At 33.6% G+C, this 15,968-nt stretch overlaps 1 protein-coding gene across 1 annotated transcript in view; it reads right to left on the bottom strand.

Moving 5' to 3' along the window:
- The window catches only part of Dhc36C (Dynein heavy chain at 36C), a 136,579-nt gene that overhangs the window by 65,111 nt on the left and 55,500 nt on the right, over nt 1-15,968 (bottom strand). Inside the window, exons 7-12 of the mRNA XM_017639341.1 lie at nt 13,839-13,961; nt 13,615-13,768; nt 13,418-13,549; nt 12,876-13,352; nt 12,659-12,817; nt 11,387-11,914 (exon numbers count right to left, since the gene is read on the bottom strand). Of these exons, the coding sequence (XP_017494830.1) occupies nt 11,387-11,914; nt 12,659-12,817; nt 12,876-13,352; nt 13,418-13,549; nt 13,615-13,768; nt 13,839-13,961 (1,573 nt within the window). The remainder of the gene's footprint in view (nt 1-11,386; nt 11,915-12,658; nt 12,818-12,875; nt 13,353-13,417; nt 13,550-13,614; nt 13,769-13,838; nt 13,962-15,968) is intronic.

The raw sequence follows: 15,968 nt of genomic DNA, 5'->3' as shown, positions 1-15,968 counted from the left end.
ATTTGCCAACTTCGAATTCGTTCCACCAAAATGAGCTACATAATAAAATTACAAGTTCAGTTAATTTTTTCGGTAATCGAAATGTTAAAAATGAGGCAATCGTGAAAAATAACCATATCCATCGAAAATCAGCAGCGTGATTCCAGCATTTGCTATCGCTAATTTTGATCGCCAAAAATCTCCAAAAGAATAGCAGGTACGGCTAACAACATACAACATCTAGTGCCACTCATACTGCCAGATTTGGCTGATTACACTTTACAGTTATTACTGAATGGAATTCGATATACGTTTAGGCCCACTGACTTTCATTTAGAGAATTTTGGCGACGAAAATTTAGCGTAGCTACCAGAAATCGAGGAAAATGATCATTTAAACTCTTTTTTAACATTTTTTATTACTTTTGAAAGTTGAACCCATCTTGTGTTTAAAGAACTTTTTACTAAACAAGTAATTTTTAAACAAAACACACAACCGATCCAATCCAAATCTAAACCAAATTACGGGACGACCCTTAAGGTACCATCTTTACGATTAAAAAAAAATGTATTATTGAAATCGGTTCACGTGGTCCAAAGTTATGCGGTAGAATACATAAAAACAGAAGAAATATTCCGACGAATTGATAACCTCCCCCTTTTTTGAAGTTGGTTATAAATGTTTGAGTTCTTTGTTAATTTTAGGTAAATAAAGTGCAATTTTTGAAACTTTATACAGTTTATTTATTTATTGCATACTGTTCATAAAAATTGCATACATGTATTTTAAAGAGCTTATTATCTGATTTTCAGAAGTATAAACCGCTCCCAAAATATATTCCTGGGTGCGCCCCTGTACTTCTGGCATAAGGACGGCGATATGTATTTACTTCACATTTATTAATTTTTATACCCGAGCGCACTTGTGCACAAGGGTATATTAATTTTGTTCACATAACGGTTGTTTGTAACAGCGAAAACGAATCGAGATAGATATAGACAAATGTATACATAAATGCTCAGAATGAATAGAGAAGTCGATTAAGCCATGTCTGTGTGTCCGTCCGTCTGTCCGTCTGTCCGTCCGTCCGTATACACGAGAACTCGAGCAAAAATTTAGATATCTCAACGAAATTTGGTATGTGGGTTTCCATTAATCCAAGGTAGGTTGGTATTGAAAATGGGCAAAATTGGACAATAACCACGCCCACTTCCCATATAACGGTAATTTCCAAGAAATACGAAAACTGCGATATTTTAGTAGCTACCGAAGATTATTCACTCAAAATTAATACTTACAATAATTTTCAGATGAAAAATAGGAATATTAGAAATTTTTTGGAAAATGGGCGTAGCCACGCCCACTTATGGTTACATATCTTGGTAACATACCTTGGTATAACATACTAAATGGCCTAAAATTTAAAAAATCGGACAATAACCACGCCCACATCCCATATAACGGTAATTTAGAGAAATAGAAAATCTTCGATAAATCAGTTAATATTAAAGTAAATTTATTCAAAATTGATGCTTGCAACAATTCTATACCAAGTAATACGTTTATGATATAATTTTGGAAAATGGGCGTGGCTCCGCACACTTATGATCACACATATGTATATCGGTAACCGTTCTACCAATTTGTGCCAAACTCGGTATTTTTATTGTGCTTGCCACATAAAAGCAAAACGTTGAAAATTGTTGAAATCGGACTAAAATTACGGCCGCTTTTCATATAACGGTAAATTTCAGAAATGCTTGAAACTGCAATATTTCGAAATTTAAGGACGCCAATTTACTCAAAATTGATACACCCGGTTTACCATCTAGCGGTAGCTTTCGGAAAGATGAAAAATCATATATTTAATACTTGCGCCGGGTATTTAATGTTCGGCTCCGACCGAACTTAGACTTTCTTACTTGTCTATATTTACGCCTGTCCTACATATCTTCGTAGTAAGAAAATAGCAGTCATATTTCGACACCTGAGTGGAAGATCCACCTATCTCGGCAGCCTGTTCGAAAACGCCCTATATCAGATAACTTTTCAAGAACGTCCTACTTCAGAATTTGATTGAGGAACGCCCTATTTCAGAATTTTATTGAAAAGCACCCTATCCTAGAATTTGGTTTAAGAAGGCCCTATTTCAGATTTCGGTTCAAAAACGCCCTATCTCAAATGAAAATGTTTTGAAAATGTGCTGAGATAGGGCGTTTTTGAATCGCCAGCTGAGTTAGGGCGCTTTTGAACCGAATTCAGAGATAGGGTGCTCTTGAAAAGTTTTCTGCAATAGGGCGTTTTCGAACTGGCTGCCGCGTACGGTTGCCAGACGAACTGATTTTATCAGTACAGTACTGATTTTTCAACTCTTGCACTGATTTTATTCATTTCTACAATCAGTACGTTAATGTCGTGATTTTTCAAAATTTGTACTGATTTGTACTGAATTTTCAACTCGAACAAAATACTTTAGGATTTTCTTAAGGTTTTTATATAACGTTGGAACTTCCTTAAACCGTACTGTAAAAAGTAAGAAGAAAATCATTTAATTATAGTTGNGCAGATACGAAAATTACCGTTATATGGGAGGTAGGCGTGGTTATTGACCGATTTTGCCCATTTTCAATACCATTTGTTCTACGCCAGAANCACATAATGTTTGATATGCCCAAGAAATTAATACAATAAAATATCAATCGTTTTACGAGCATATCGCCGGGTCGTTACGTACCAATTGCGATTATATGATGGAGCTTAAATTATTTAAAACAAGTAAGAAAGTCTAAGTTCGGGCGGAGCCGAACATTAAATACCCGGCGCAAGTATTAAATATTTGTTTTTTTCACCTTTCCGAAAGCCACCGTTACATGGTAAGCCGGGGTGTATCAATTTTGAGTAAATTAGCGTCCTTAAATTTCGAAATATTGAAGTTTCAAGCATTTCTGAAATTTCCTATTATATGAAAAGCCGCCGTAATTTTAGTCCGATTTCAATAATTTTCAACGCTTTGCTTCTATGTGGCAAGCACAATAACCACACCGAGTTTGGTACAAATTGCTAGAACGGTTACCGAGATACATATATGTGATCATAAGTGGGCGATGCTACGCCCATTTTACAAAATTTTATCCAAAACGTATTTCTTGGTAAAGAATTGTTGCAAGCATTAATTTTGAATAAATTAGCTTCAATATTTACTGATTTATCGAAGATTTCGTATTTCTCTAAATTACCGTTATATGGGATGTGGGCGTGGTTATTGTCCGATTTTAAAAATTTTCGGCCATTTCGTATCTTATACCAAGGTATGTTGTACTGTGCCAAGTTTGGAGAAATTGGTGCAGCGGTTACCAAGATATACACATGTAACCATAAGCGGGCGTGGCTACGCCCATTTTCCAAAAATTTCTAATATTCTTATTTTTCGTCTAAAAATTATTGTAAATATCAATTTTGAGTGAATAATCTTCAGTAGTTACTAAAATACGCAGATACGAAAATTACCGTTATATGGGAGGTAGGCGTGGTTATTGACCGATTTTGCCCATTTTCAATACCATTTGTTCTACGCCAGAAAGAAGTGCACTTACCAAGTTTCGTTAAGATATCTGAATTTTTACTCGAGTTATCGTGTGCACAGACGGACGGACGAACAGACAGTCACCACTTAATCGGTTTCTCTTTTCATTCTGATCATTTATGTATACATTTGTCTATATCTATCTCGATTCGTTTTGCCTGTTACAAACAACCGTTATGTGAACAAAGTTATAATACCCTTGTGCACAAGTGCGCTTGGGTATAAAAAATGCTGACGGTTTTTTTGTCGTGTGTTGTTAGTTATCTCGAAAATAACTTTCAGTTTAATAACAACAAAGTTGAATATTCGAATAGCCTTTCCCTATAACTAACAATTATTTTTTCACAATTTACTGACATTGTAAAAGAGTTTTGTATACAAGATACTCTTTTTGGCGAATTCTTAGTCTTTCAAAGTTTTTGTTTTGAAAAAATTAATTTAAGCAATAAGGATTAATATATGAAGTCCTAAAATAGTGGTAGTTTTCCACAGTTTGAAAAAATATGTAATTTTGTTTTTCTTTTTTCAATACCACTCAAACGAAGCAACTAAAAGGATCTTAAGTATATACTTTGCTTCCTGGCGCAAAGGGAGAAACCGGCTTGTAATTAAAATTTTTTAAAGTGAGCTTCAAAATGAAAGTATTTTAAAATAAGATGTATAGAATTCTTTGCCTATTTAAACACTGAAGATGGAAATTATCTCATTATTGCTATTCAAAAATGTCATAAACATAAAATTATTTATTTGCTTCTGTGTACAGTGAAGTGTATACTCATGTTAAAATAAATAACACCTTTATTTTTTATGAACTATATTTTATTTAAACACCAAAATAATGTTAAAAGCAAGTACTCTGGCGTTTTAAAGTATTATCTGTTACTTAAATTCATAATTTTGCTTTGAAAAAAATGTACTGAAAAGTACTGATTTTTTTTAGCATTTAAAAGTCTAACGTACTGATCTCGCGCATAAAAAATCTGGCAACCCTACTGCCGCGATACATCGATCTTCCAGTCAGGTGTCGATTTCCAGTTAACATTCCTCTATTTGCATGAAAACAAATCAAAAAATGTAAGTTTAGTCTCCACTTCACTCTACTTACTAAACGAAATTTACATTTGGCTATTAGTTAAGATTGTCTTTTCAAATGGAACCATTTATTTTACACATATGTATTAATAAGGATTAATCAATCAACTGCATTTAAAATTTTAAATAAGATTTTCGAGGCATTTTTTTATACGTCAGAAATGTGGAACTTTTGTTGTGGTCAAAGATTAAAATCGAAACCACACATTGGACATCTTCTATCTATCTATATATGTTGTACAAGGTCTCAAAACTCGAGAACGGCTGAACCGATTTGAATAATATTTTTTTTAATTGTTCGGTATAATACCAGGATTTGTGGTACAAAAGTTTTAAGGGTTGCCACCTGTTTTAAAATTTTAAACTCAATTAAATGCAATCCGGGTATCAAATTAAAGAAGTTTAAAAAAGATAACCGTTGGATATATTCTTGAGGAGTGTTGCCACCTATTTGAAAATTTTAACTCAGTTAAATTGATAAAATAAAGGAAATATCGCAATGTAGGTGTCAAACTAGAGAGTTTTACGAAGGATTACAGTCAAAAATATTTTCGAAGAGGGTTGCCACCTGTTTGCAAATTTAACTCAATTAAATTGATAAAATAAAGGAAATATCGCAATGTAGGTGTCAAACTAGAGAGTTTTACGAAGGATTACAGTCAAAAATATTTTCGAAGAGGGTTGCCACCTGTTTGCAAATTTAACTCAATTAAATTGATAAAATAAATGAAATATTAAAGTATGGGTACAAAACGAAAAGTATTTCAGAAATCTTGATTTGGAAATATTTTCAATGGGATTATCACCTACCTTAAAGTAATATTACGTTCTCATTGAACCACAAACTCGAGTTTATGGGCCATTTTGGAGTTTAACGCTTAACTCTACTCTTAAACTCGGAGTTCACCATAAAAAAAAAATTTCGTTGCACTCTCCTTAATCACCACATTTATTTGGAGTTTATTCGAATGCAATCCCTTTTTTACCGAATTTGGTTTGTGTTTTTAATAATCCAAACCTGCAACCAACTTGCCGACAGTTAGTCTGTTGCCGTACTGCAGGATTTATTCAGAAATAGTCCAAGGTCGTTCCGTGCTTATAAGTCTAGAACATTCATTCCTAAATTGGTCCAGGTGGACTGCCAGGGGCCCCCGGGTAACTTGGCGGGGGTCTACTTTGGCATGAAAAAAATATGGGGGTCCACGAGTTTTCAGTGGGGCACGCCATTTTGGGTAGCATTTAGGGTACCATAATATACACAATTAAGTCAGTGCAATTTTATAGATACGCAGGGATTAGTTCAAGAGAACAGCAGTGCCCGAGGCAACAACAGTCCGGACTGTTCTTCACCGAAAGGCTAGCTTGAAAGTATTCGGGCGAGTTATTTTCAATTCCTTTTAAAGGAATTGAAAAAAAATACATTACTAGCACGTAATTTATTCCAATTACAATATGAAATTCCTTGTAATGGAATTAAAAAAAAACAATTACATTTGAAATTACTTCCAAGGAATTGAGAAAGTAATCAATTCCTTTGCTGTGAACTGAAGGAATTGATTCCTAATCCCAATTACTGAGGAATGTAATTGTAATGTAATTGCATTTACCCAGCTCTGTGGTCTTTATACTAAAACTGTTATCGGACAACTTGTATAGTGTTTTGGAGCATAGAAGGAATCTATCTAAACTTGGCAGGCATATGTGCTCTCATTAGAAGATAGTTAAAAAACAACTTATTTAAACAGTTACGATGCGTGCACCAAAGTTAAAATGTATATTTTTTATTAGCACATTATCTGCAATTGGAAAATTTAGCCAAATACGAGTGGTTTCTATTGTATAATATACTCCGGGTATTCATATAAACGCGTAAATGTCTCGTAAGTGTGTAAGCCTCGTAATAAACCGGTTTTCTGTACAAAATTAAACAATTTTACGAGGTTTACATGCATATGAGGCTTTTACACATTTAGATGGGTTGCCATACTATTGAACTATGATCCTCGTGCACTACTTTTTTATGTGTTCATTTAAAAGTTACAGAGCAAAACGTAAATAAGTAAAACAAAAAAAAACAATATATAAGTTGTCCAGGTTATCAGATCTGCAACGTTCGTTAGATTTTCGAAAATGAGGTGTCAAATGAAAAACCCTGCACTGAAAACCCAAACCAGTTAGAAAAAATGCTAGTTCATAAACTAGTATGTGCCTACCAGTTCGACATTTTCGAAGAACTTAAGCGTTCAGCGACATCTGCTTTTGAATTGCCAAAGCCTAAAATAAAACGCAATTAATTGCTTTTCTTACAAAGGTCGGCTGTGGCGTCACGTGAAGACTACCGATTCTGGTTATGGGATCGCAGGTTCGAGGCCGCTTGGAGGTGGTTGAGATTTTTAAAGTTAGATCAATGTAAGTAGGAATAATTATTTCAATTTAAATATAAATAACAAACTTAAAAATCTTTATGGGAAGAAATACTTATGCCATAAAAAAATAGATTACAAATAATAATTTTTTTTAATTAAATTTAAGAATAACAAAAAAACCTAAATAAAAAATATAAAGAAATATTATAAAAAAAATAAAATAAAATAAAAAAATGTTCCCTGCGCCCGGGCTTGAACCTGGTACCTCAGGCACAGAGTGTCCAGATTTGGCGATTTCGCGCCAATTAGGCGATTCTTTTTGGATATTTGCGCGTAAAAATTTAGGAAATCGCCATTGGCGATTTTTTCCCTTCAAATAAATTTTTTCCAATTATAAAAATATACAAAACTTTGTTTTCCACTATAACTTTACAGAAGAGGCTAATGAACTGCGTGATAAACTTGACTTAAGAAGCATATTAAAAGACTGTCAAACATTTTTGATCACCCTTATCGAAGAAATTTTGAAACGATTCCCTAGTCAATTAAACACTTTTAAAAAGCTTTGATTTTGTCACCAGAAAAGTGTGTGAATCACAAGAGGGCGAGTTTCAGGGCCCTGCCATAACTTTTTTCAGAACCATTCCATCCGACTCTGAAGAATTTTGGATAATTGCTTACGGAGTGAAAACCGCAACAGGCAATAAAATGTTTGGAAATATAAGTAAAGTAGCCTTCATATTATTATCCTTGCCGCATTCATATGCTTTTGCTGAGCCGCTTTTTCAGTAATGAATTCAACAAAAACTAAGATTCGGAATAGGATGAGGTTGGAAATCCCTTATTCAATAATTCGAATAAAGTGTTGTATGAAGGCTAACAGTTTCTGCTGAAAAATGTTTCCAATATCAAACAGTATCTTATCACGGACGAATAGCTCAATATATGACCACAACAGAAGTGTAAATCATTCAGACACTATAGGTGATTTTGAAGAAATTGTGGAAATAGCTGATCTCGCCTTATTATAGGTTTTTATTTTATTTTTAGCGCCGAGCTCTTAAAAGCGGATTGTGCGATTAATCAATTAGTACGAGTTATAATAAATTTAATAATTGCGCAGTCCTATTGCAAAATGTGTTGAAACAAATATTTTTAAAAAGTATGCGTATTTTTAATGAAAATTGTTTGTACATCACTATTATATAAGTGATTTGTGTTATTTATTATTACCCTCTGAAGGTATTATGTTCGTTTTTGGTTTTATAAATTATATTATAACAAGATATTATTTTTAAAATAAAAGATTTGTTAAATCAATTTCATGAGTTTAAAAAAAAGGCGATTTTTCGATTTTTTTTTTTAACAATCTGGACACTCTGCTCAGGCATACCACGGGAGTGCTTTGCTCTGTCGGCCATTGCGACTGTTGGAGCTCCGCGAGCAAAAAGGCATACTAATGCTTTTCATAGGGGATGAATTGGCAGACTATCTCATCAACTGGTATGATGCTACAAGTATTTCTACTAGTGGATGCTGATGCATAGCCTGACAATTGACATCTCGTAGGACATCGCAATGTTAAAAATACCAGTCGCTAACATTGAAAAAGGATAGAAAATGAACTAGTTGAGCTGAAAAGCAAACTGGTAGAATTCTAGTTCTCAACTAGTAGCATTCCCTGCAGGGAAGCTTGCGCTGTAGATGCTTGGACTTACCGCTGATTTTTAACCGACTTCCACAAAAGGAGGAGGTTATCAGTCCGCATTACTTTGGACCACGTCAACCGATTTCGATAATTCTTTTGCATATTAATCTGGTTAAGATCCGGTCAGTGGATCATGAGATATATATATATATATTTTTTTTTTATATGAGAGTTGAAGTCGGTTTTTTTCGCTAAAAATTACTTGTTGGAAATTTATGTTCGACAGTTTTTTTTTTGACAAAATCACCCATAAGTCCCAGATACTTAAAATTCGAACTTTGTGATATTAAAATTTGATGAGCTACAAAACTGAATACCAAAATTTTGCCTAAAAATGCTGATCAAGAAGTTAGAATATATGATCAAACTTTGCAGAATTTTCATAATTTTCGCACAAAGTCTGAAATTAGGATTTATGTATATCGTGTTTGTTACTTTCCTAAAACAATAATAAACATTAAATAAACTAAAGAAAAATAACCAAAATTACTAAAATGTCGCATCCCAGTTTTTATTTGGCTCATTGTATGCGTATCTCAGTAACCGATTTATCAATTCGTACCAAACTCAGTGGATTTTGTATTCTAGCAGCTGAAGGAACATATACTAAAAATTGCAGATACGTGCTCACGATTTTCACAAAAAAAAGTCGAAGTTTCTGAGAATTTCTCATACATCAATTTCTACCAAACTCGGTGCACTTACTAACCTCGGTACGGAAAATCAATTCGTTAAAAATTATTCAAATGGGACCAAAGTTACACTCGCTTCCCGTTTATAGAACGGTAAATTTCAGAAATACGGAAACTCTCTCTTAACAATAAATAAGACTGCATTAGACTTTTAAGAATTGGACGTGGCACCGTCCACTTTATGACTACAAAGGTGTTTTTCGGTGACCACTTTATCGATTTCTACCAAACTTGGTTTAATTATATCATTAAGTCTAACTCAGCATATTATCGAAAAGGTTTGAAATCGGGAAAAATTCCCCCTACTTGTCATGCAAAGGTACTTTTGAAAAATTTTAAACGACCATATTTGATATCTGCGCCGCACAGTGTATCATTTCCATATTCTAGAAAAGATTAATTACATTATTTTATGTCGCCAAATTTCAAAACAACGTCAAGAATGTTTTTAGAAATGCCTGATAAAGACGAAACAATAACAACTAAAAAATTTAAATCAAAGTGTATGGCGGGACGGGGTTTGATATTTGGAAAACTACTGAGCGCAATAATATTTAAACTTGTATATTTGAAACTGAATCTCAATATTTAATTTGTCGGTGTTATGTGATTTATGCAACAATTGCTAAAATATCATTTTGGTCTTATTTTTTTAGGTATGATCTTTTTAATGAATATACATTTTTGGGAATTTGTAAACTAGGACTGAGTATTTCATGTTAAAGTAAAACGATGTTGACTTAGACTTATTTTTAGCAAATTATTATTTTTATTAGACCCGAAAACTCGTTATAAACCACTATTAGATAAAGTGTGTATCTCAGATTATTTGCCACTCCTCTTAGACTTTAAACAATACAATTTTAGCTGCTGGAAAGTGCAGGTTTTGATGAAATTTTCTTTTTCTGGCCTACTGAGAATTTAATATTCTTCGAGTAATTCATTTGCATTTTATCTCGACCGAGACAAATTCTTGTATTTTTGTTTTGAATAGAGAAAGCCTGATTCATTACATTTCCAATGGTATCCCATTTTTGTAAATAGAGCAAGAAATATTGAACTTATAACGGAATTTTGTTGACCCAACTTGACTTTTTTATCGATATTTTCCACGCCCATAATTAAAAAATATATATATAATTATTTTTAAGTCCATTTCTGTCAGTTTATAATTCTTTGTTATAGGGAAATTCTAAATATAAATTTTGGGCATTTTAGCCGTTGCAGTTAGTTAAATATTTCTGTTTTTGCATTTTTAAAAATTGCAGTTATATAATAGGGTGGCGTGACAGTAACTATAAATTACCAATTTTTTGTAAAAAGCTTCGCCTATCTTATAACGCACCTTGTGCCAAATTTCATTAATCTATCTTCAATAGTTTTCGAATTGCAGAATTAAAGGCGCCTAGATGGGTCAAATTTTACACTGTGCGCGGGGTGTATAAAGTTCGGTTCCGCCCGAACTTATACTTCTTTACTTGTTTAAATATTTCTTTAGCTCAATATTCCTTAAGCTAGGGTAATACAGCTTAACCCGCATCCATCGTTTATATCGAATTGATGCAAATTTCGAAAACATATTAAAATATTAAGAAAATAGTTAATGTTCAAGCATTTTTATTCTTATTATCAGAAAATGAATAAACAAACGTTGGTCATTAATAAAAATGAAAAAAACCAACATTTCATCGAATACTAGGGTCTTTTTCCATATGTATCAAATTGATGCACAACGTACTTTGTGTTACAAAAAATTTCCGATGGATGCGGGTTAATACGCATATTTTCATTATTCACTATTGAGCTTAAAGTGATACCAATCACTGGTGTTCTTCGTGTCGTAATCGCGATTGTGTTTTTTTTTTTTTAAATAAGGAATTTAGTCTGTCGTGGGCCAGTTTTGAGTCCCACTCCCCTTACAAGATGCCGTTAAATGTAACTACTTAAACCAACTAAAGCCAAATACCTTCAAATTATCCGGCAACTCAGAACGACCCGCATAACCGGGATTCATTGTAATAAATACTGCACATGTGGGATCCAACGTCAGCGTAGTGCCCTCAAACACCAACGTAGGACTGCCAGAGTTTATACCACGTTGTATAGTCAAAATTTGTTGAGCTACCACTGAGAGCACTTCCAAGTCAATGCGATTGAATTCATCGAAGCATGACCATGCGCCACATGAAGCCAAGCCTTTGAAGAACTTACCCAAGGCAATATAATCCAAACCGTCAGAACAATTGAAGACTACACATTGCTTAGCGACAGCTTTGGCCAAATCTTTGGTGGTCTCTGTCTTGCCGGTACCAGCAGGACCTTCAGGTGCGCCACCCAAATGCAAATTCAACGCACTAAAGAGTGTACGATAACAGCGATCAGTGAGAGGTGTGACCACCAAACGTGTGGTGTTGCCCAAATATTCATAACCATATTTGAGAGAGCTGTTAATCATGCGCGTATCCAAGTTGTTATCTTCCCAGTAGTAACGCAGCTGTAGGAAAGAAATATTGTACAGTTACATACATTTGGCCTTATTCATAAAAAATAAAGTCGGTTTAAAGCATGATTCAATAATAAAAGGTTTGCTCAGAAAACAGTTTTATCGCTCCCTCTTGACAAAAGGCCAGGCCCTGTGTGTGGGTGCGTGTGTGTGTGCCACCTTCTGTAAGGTAGTGTGGAAACTTTTAGGCGGCGTTTCTCCAAACTCATTTAAGTGGAAATTAACTTTAATTTAATTTTTTATTTAATTCTCATTTAAATTATTTTCTAATAATCTCTTTATTTAAGTGAGTAAAAAATGGCTGTAAAACAGACTTGGCCAGCGAAAGCTTTCATTTGTACTGAGAGCTTTTGAAAGCATTGGCAAGCTGTGTTGGAAAAGCAGGGCTGGTATACAAGTAAGCAGCATATACACAAAATTGTGGTGTGTGTATATTGATCAGCTGATTAAACGTGTAACATCTCTGAGTGTGGTTATTCTGATTTAATTTTTATTTAAGTGAAGAGCAAAGGTCACTTAAATCAAAATTAAAAACAAATTAAAATTGATTGGTGAAACCAAAAATTCGAAAATTAAAGTAATTATCACTTAGATGAGTCTGGTGAAACGCAGCCTAGGGAGCAAACTTTTAATTATTTTAAAGAGCTTTATAAATTTATAAACCTTTTCAAAGCTACTTTATCTTTTATAAACAAGGCTAATTGTCTTTAAACGGAAAATAATTAATTAGCATACTTGCGATAACCACTGGAAATCATTTGCATCAGACACTTCGTTCTCCACCATTTCTGCCAGTACATCACGCGCGTGCACATCCAGCACTACCAAAGCCCCTAGCGTAATGCGATTTTGAGCATTTAGATGACCGCGCACTAGATCAACGATTTGAGCTATCTGTAAGCATTTACGTATAAAGAATGCCTACTCTATAACATTTTCTGTAAAAGCGCACCTGTAATTTACATAGTGCCAAATACTTTTTCAAGTTCTGCACAGGCGCATCGGAGAAAAAGCATTCGGTAATCTCCAGCGTCCAATACGTAAGGGATATTGATTGCACACACTGGCCGGGCCACGAGAGCACCCATGTTTCTCGAATCATCTTCCGATAACTAGAAAATGACTCACTTATTTTTAAATGTATGCTTTTCTTCATATTAATCTCCAATTCCAACAGCCACTTCTCCACCTGGCCACGCGCTTTTGCCGTAGAAATTACATCGACTAGTATTACTTCTTCGCGCTCCGACGAACGCATTGCAGTGACCTCCAGCTCTTCGGTGAAGTTCAGTGTGGCTATGCCTTCGAAGCATTTCTTCAAATGGGGTTGCACACGAGTAGGATCTTTAGTTTCGGAGAGTATCTCAAGTAGTTCATCGTTGGAGAGGAAGAAGAAACGTGGGAAGTACAGGCGTTTCTTCTCCAAGTACTAAACTCAAAGGAAACATATAAAATAATAGATATATATGTACATATGTACGATTTTAAGCATACAGCGTTTAGCCCCTTCTGAATAATTTCCAACAATGCATACGCTTTCTTCAGCTTTTCGTTCATTTTGTCAATCTCTACAACAACCATAACGCGTGGATCTGCACTTGCTTGCTTCATGAGTTCTTTCCATATCTGAAAAAGGAGTATTGCATGAAAAGTTTTTCAAAATTCGTTGCCCCAATCCTTTTTCAGTGCACCTTATCCACAGCCGCAAATCTTCGCCCCTCTTCTGGCATTTGCTGTTGAATGTCGGGACTTGAAAAAATTGGCTCTAAATACATCCATGTTGCCTGTACGCGCAGCCACTCGTCCAAAATATCCTGCAGGAGCATTAGTTTTGCCTCCCATTTCCTAAGAGTGAAATTTTATCTGGTTGGTGTAAATTCCGTATTTAACTTTTCCTTGATAAAGTTACACTTACAGTATATCCTCCTCAAATGGTTTGATGTATGGCGAACTCTTCATAGTTTGTGTTTTGATGATCTGGTCGTCCAATAGAATCTGTATATCATCCACTGCAGAGAGCTTAAAGGTACCTGAATCTCTGGATTGGAAACAATTTGGAAGGGTTAATATGAATATAATATGGGCAAATCTAAAAAACAGCTACACTTTCAAAACAAAAGGTTTAATTTTTTAATTTGTGGGCACACCTATGTTTTATACATGATTATATTCGTAATCTCCTAGTAAATCGATAAATATAAGTGTAATTCATTTTCATCAAGTGCTTCAAAAGTTAGACGAGGAATAAACATTTGGATCGCTAAAATAGAAAACAAAAGAATAAGCTGGGTTCAAATTACGCTGTGCAAGTTGTAAATTTTGAGTAAAGATTTTGAATCTTGAACCCGCTTAATTGGGACGTTCTAAATTCAATGGCATCCCCCGTTTTATCAGATTGGCTCCGGAGATAATGGTACTTGAAAATTTGATTAAAATTTAACTACAGTAAAACCCGCTTTTTGCCAAGTTTTAACGTATTATTTTCGGTGTTATTTAATTTTGCTTATTTTTTTTATAATATAGTTAATTCTTTAACAAAACCCGTGTAAATCCAAGTTTCCAAATTTGTGCAATATTAAAAAAAAATTCAACAAACTGTCGTACAAATTTCGAGGTTTTTTAAAAATTCCTAAAAATCAATCGCAGTTTTTAGCCATTTGAAACTTGTACTTTATTCTACTAAAATGCGTACTCAGAATCTTATTAAAAAATTCGAAATTTTTACGAAAATCTGTTGAATTTTTTTTAAATTGCATAAATTTTTATGGCAGTGTCACTCGATTGGTACATTTGTACAGATTACTAAATTTTTATATTGGGATATTGGTACAAAATAAAAAAATGGGAAATTTTTTTTGTAGTCAAAGGATTGGTACAATACAGCGATGTTCTATTGAAAAATTTCAACCAATTAATTTTCGTGATTGGGATAAAGAAAAACATTTGGGTATTCACAGGATACGATTTGCACCAAATGTTGGCAAATACCCAATCGTGTGACACTGCCTTTAAACTTGTGTTTAGACAGATGTTGTTAAAGAATGAACTATAAAAAACTAACCAAAATTAAATAACAAAAAAAAAATAATATTTTAAAACTTTTGAAAATTTGGTGCAGTTATAATTTTTTGGACATTACACATTACATTAGACTGCATCGCCACAAAAAAAATTGCAGTTTTTCCGGCGGGATTACCAAACCTAGCATATTTTAAGAGTTCTATCAATATATTGCGGAAAAATATTAAGATTTTCGTGAGCTGGACCGGTTCGAAAATACCTCTAAAAATGTAGTTTTTTATGAATAAAAATAGTTTCTTAAAGGATTTTCTGGACAAAATCCCCCCAAATGACTAAACAGTTTAAGCTTAAAAAGTTTGCATAAAAATATTTAAAAAAATGTTCTACGGAATCATAATAATGAGATTTTTGATGCTGTTTTTTTAACTTTTTTCAGATTTGTGTAAGAAAAACTAAAATAACTGCTTTACCGATATAGACTTATGAGGTATCAGTGGAGAGGTATTTTCGCACCCTCTTTATTTCTTTGCAAAAAAAACTCATTCACGTCCCAAATTTTTTTTTATCAAATACCAACACATCTTAATTCAACATGGAATGACACGCGTTTATCTTACCTTCCTCTTTCATACTTTGGATGAGCTTATTCGCAAAGAAATTAAAAGGGAGAGAAAATACCTTACTAACGATACTTCATAAGTCTAAATTGGTAAGGTTTTGGCTGAGTTATTCAAGTTTTTCTTAAACCAATCTTTGAAAAAAGGTCAAATATAGCATCAAAAATCTCATTATTATGATTCCGTAGAAAAATTTTTCTAAATTTTTTTATGCAAACTTTTTAAGCTTAAACTGTTTAGAAATCTGAGGGATTTCAAAAAAACTTTTTATTAATAAAAAAACTAAATTTTTTGAGGTATTTTCAAATCGGTCCAGCTAACGTAAATCTTAATAATTTTGCGAGGTGTTTTGGTGGAAGTCTTAAAATGTAATTGATTTTATAATTCCAGTGGAAAACAGTACCAAT

Source organism: Rhagoletis zephyria, unplaced genomic scaffold (genome assembly GCF_001687245.7).
Source record: "Rhagoletis zephyria isolate East Lansing unplaced genomic scaffold, Rhagoletis_zephyria_1.1 Rzeph_scaffold_00150, whole genome shotgun sequence".
NCBI lineage: Eukaryota > Metazoa > Arthropoda > Insecta > Diptera > Tephritidae > Rhagoletis > Rhagoletis zephyria.
The sequence above is the reverse complement of the archived record's forward strand: the minus strand, read 5'-3'. Positions and strand labels throughout refer to the sequence as shown.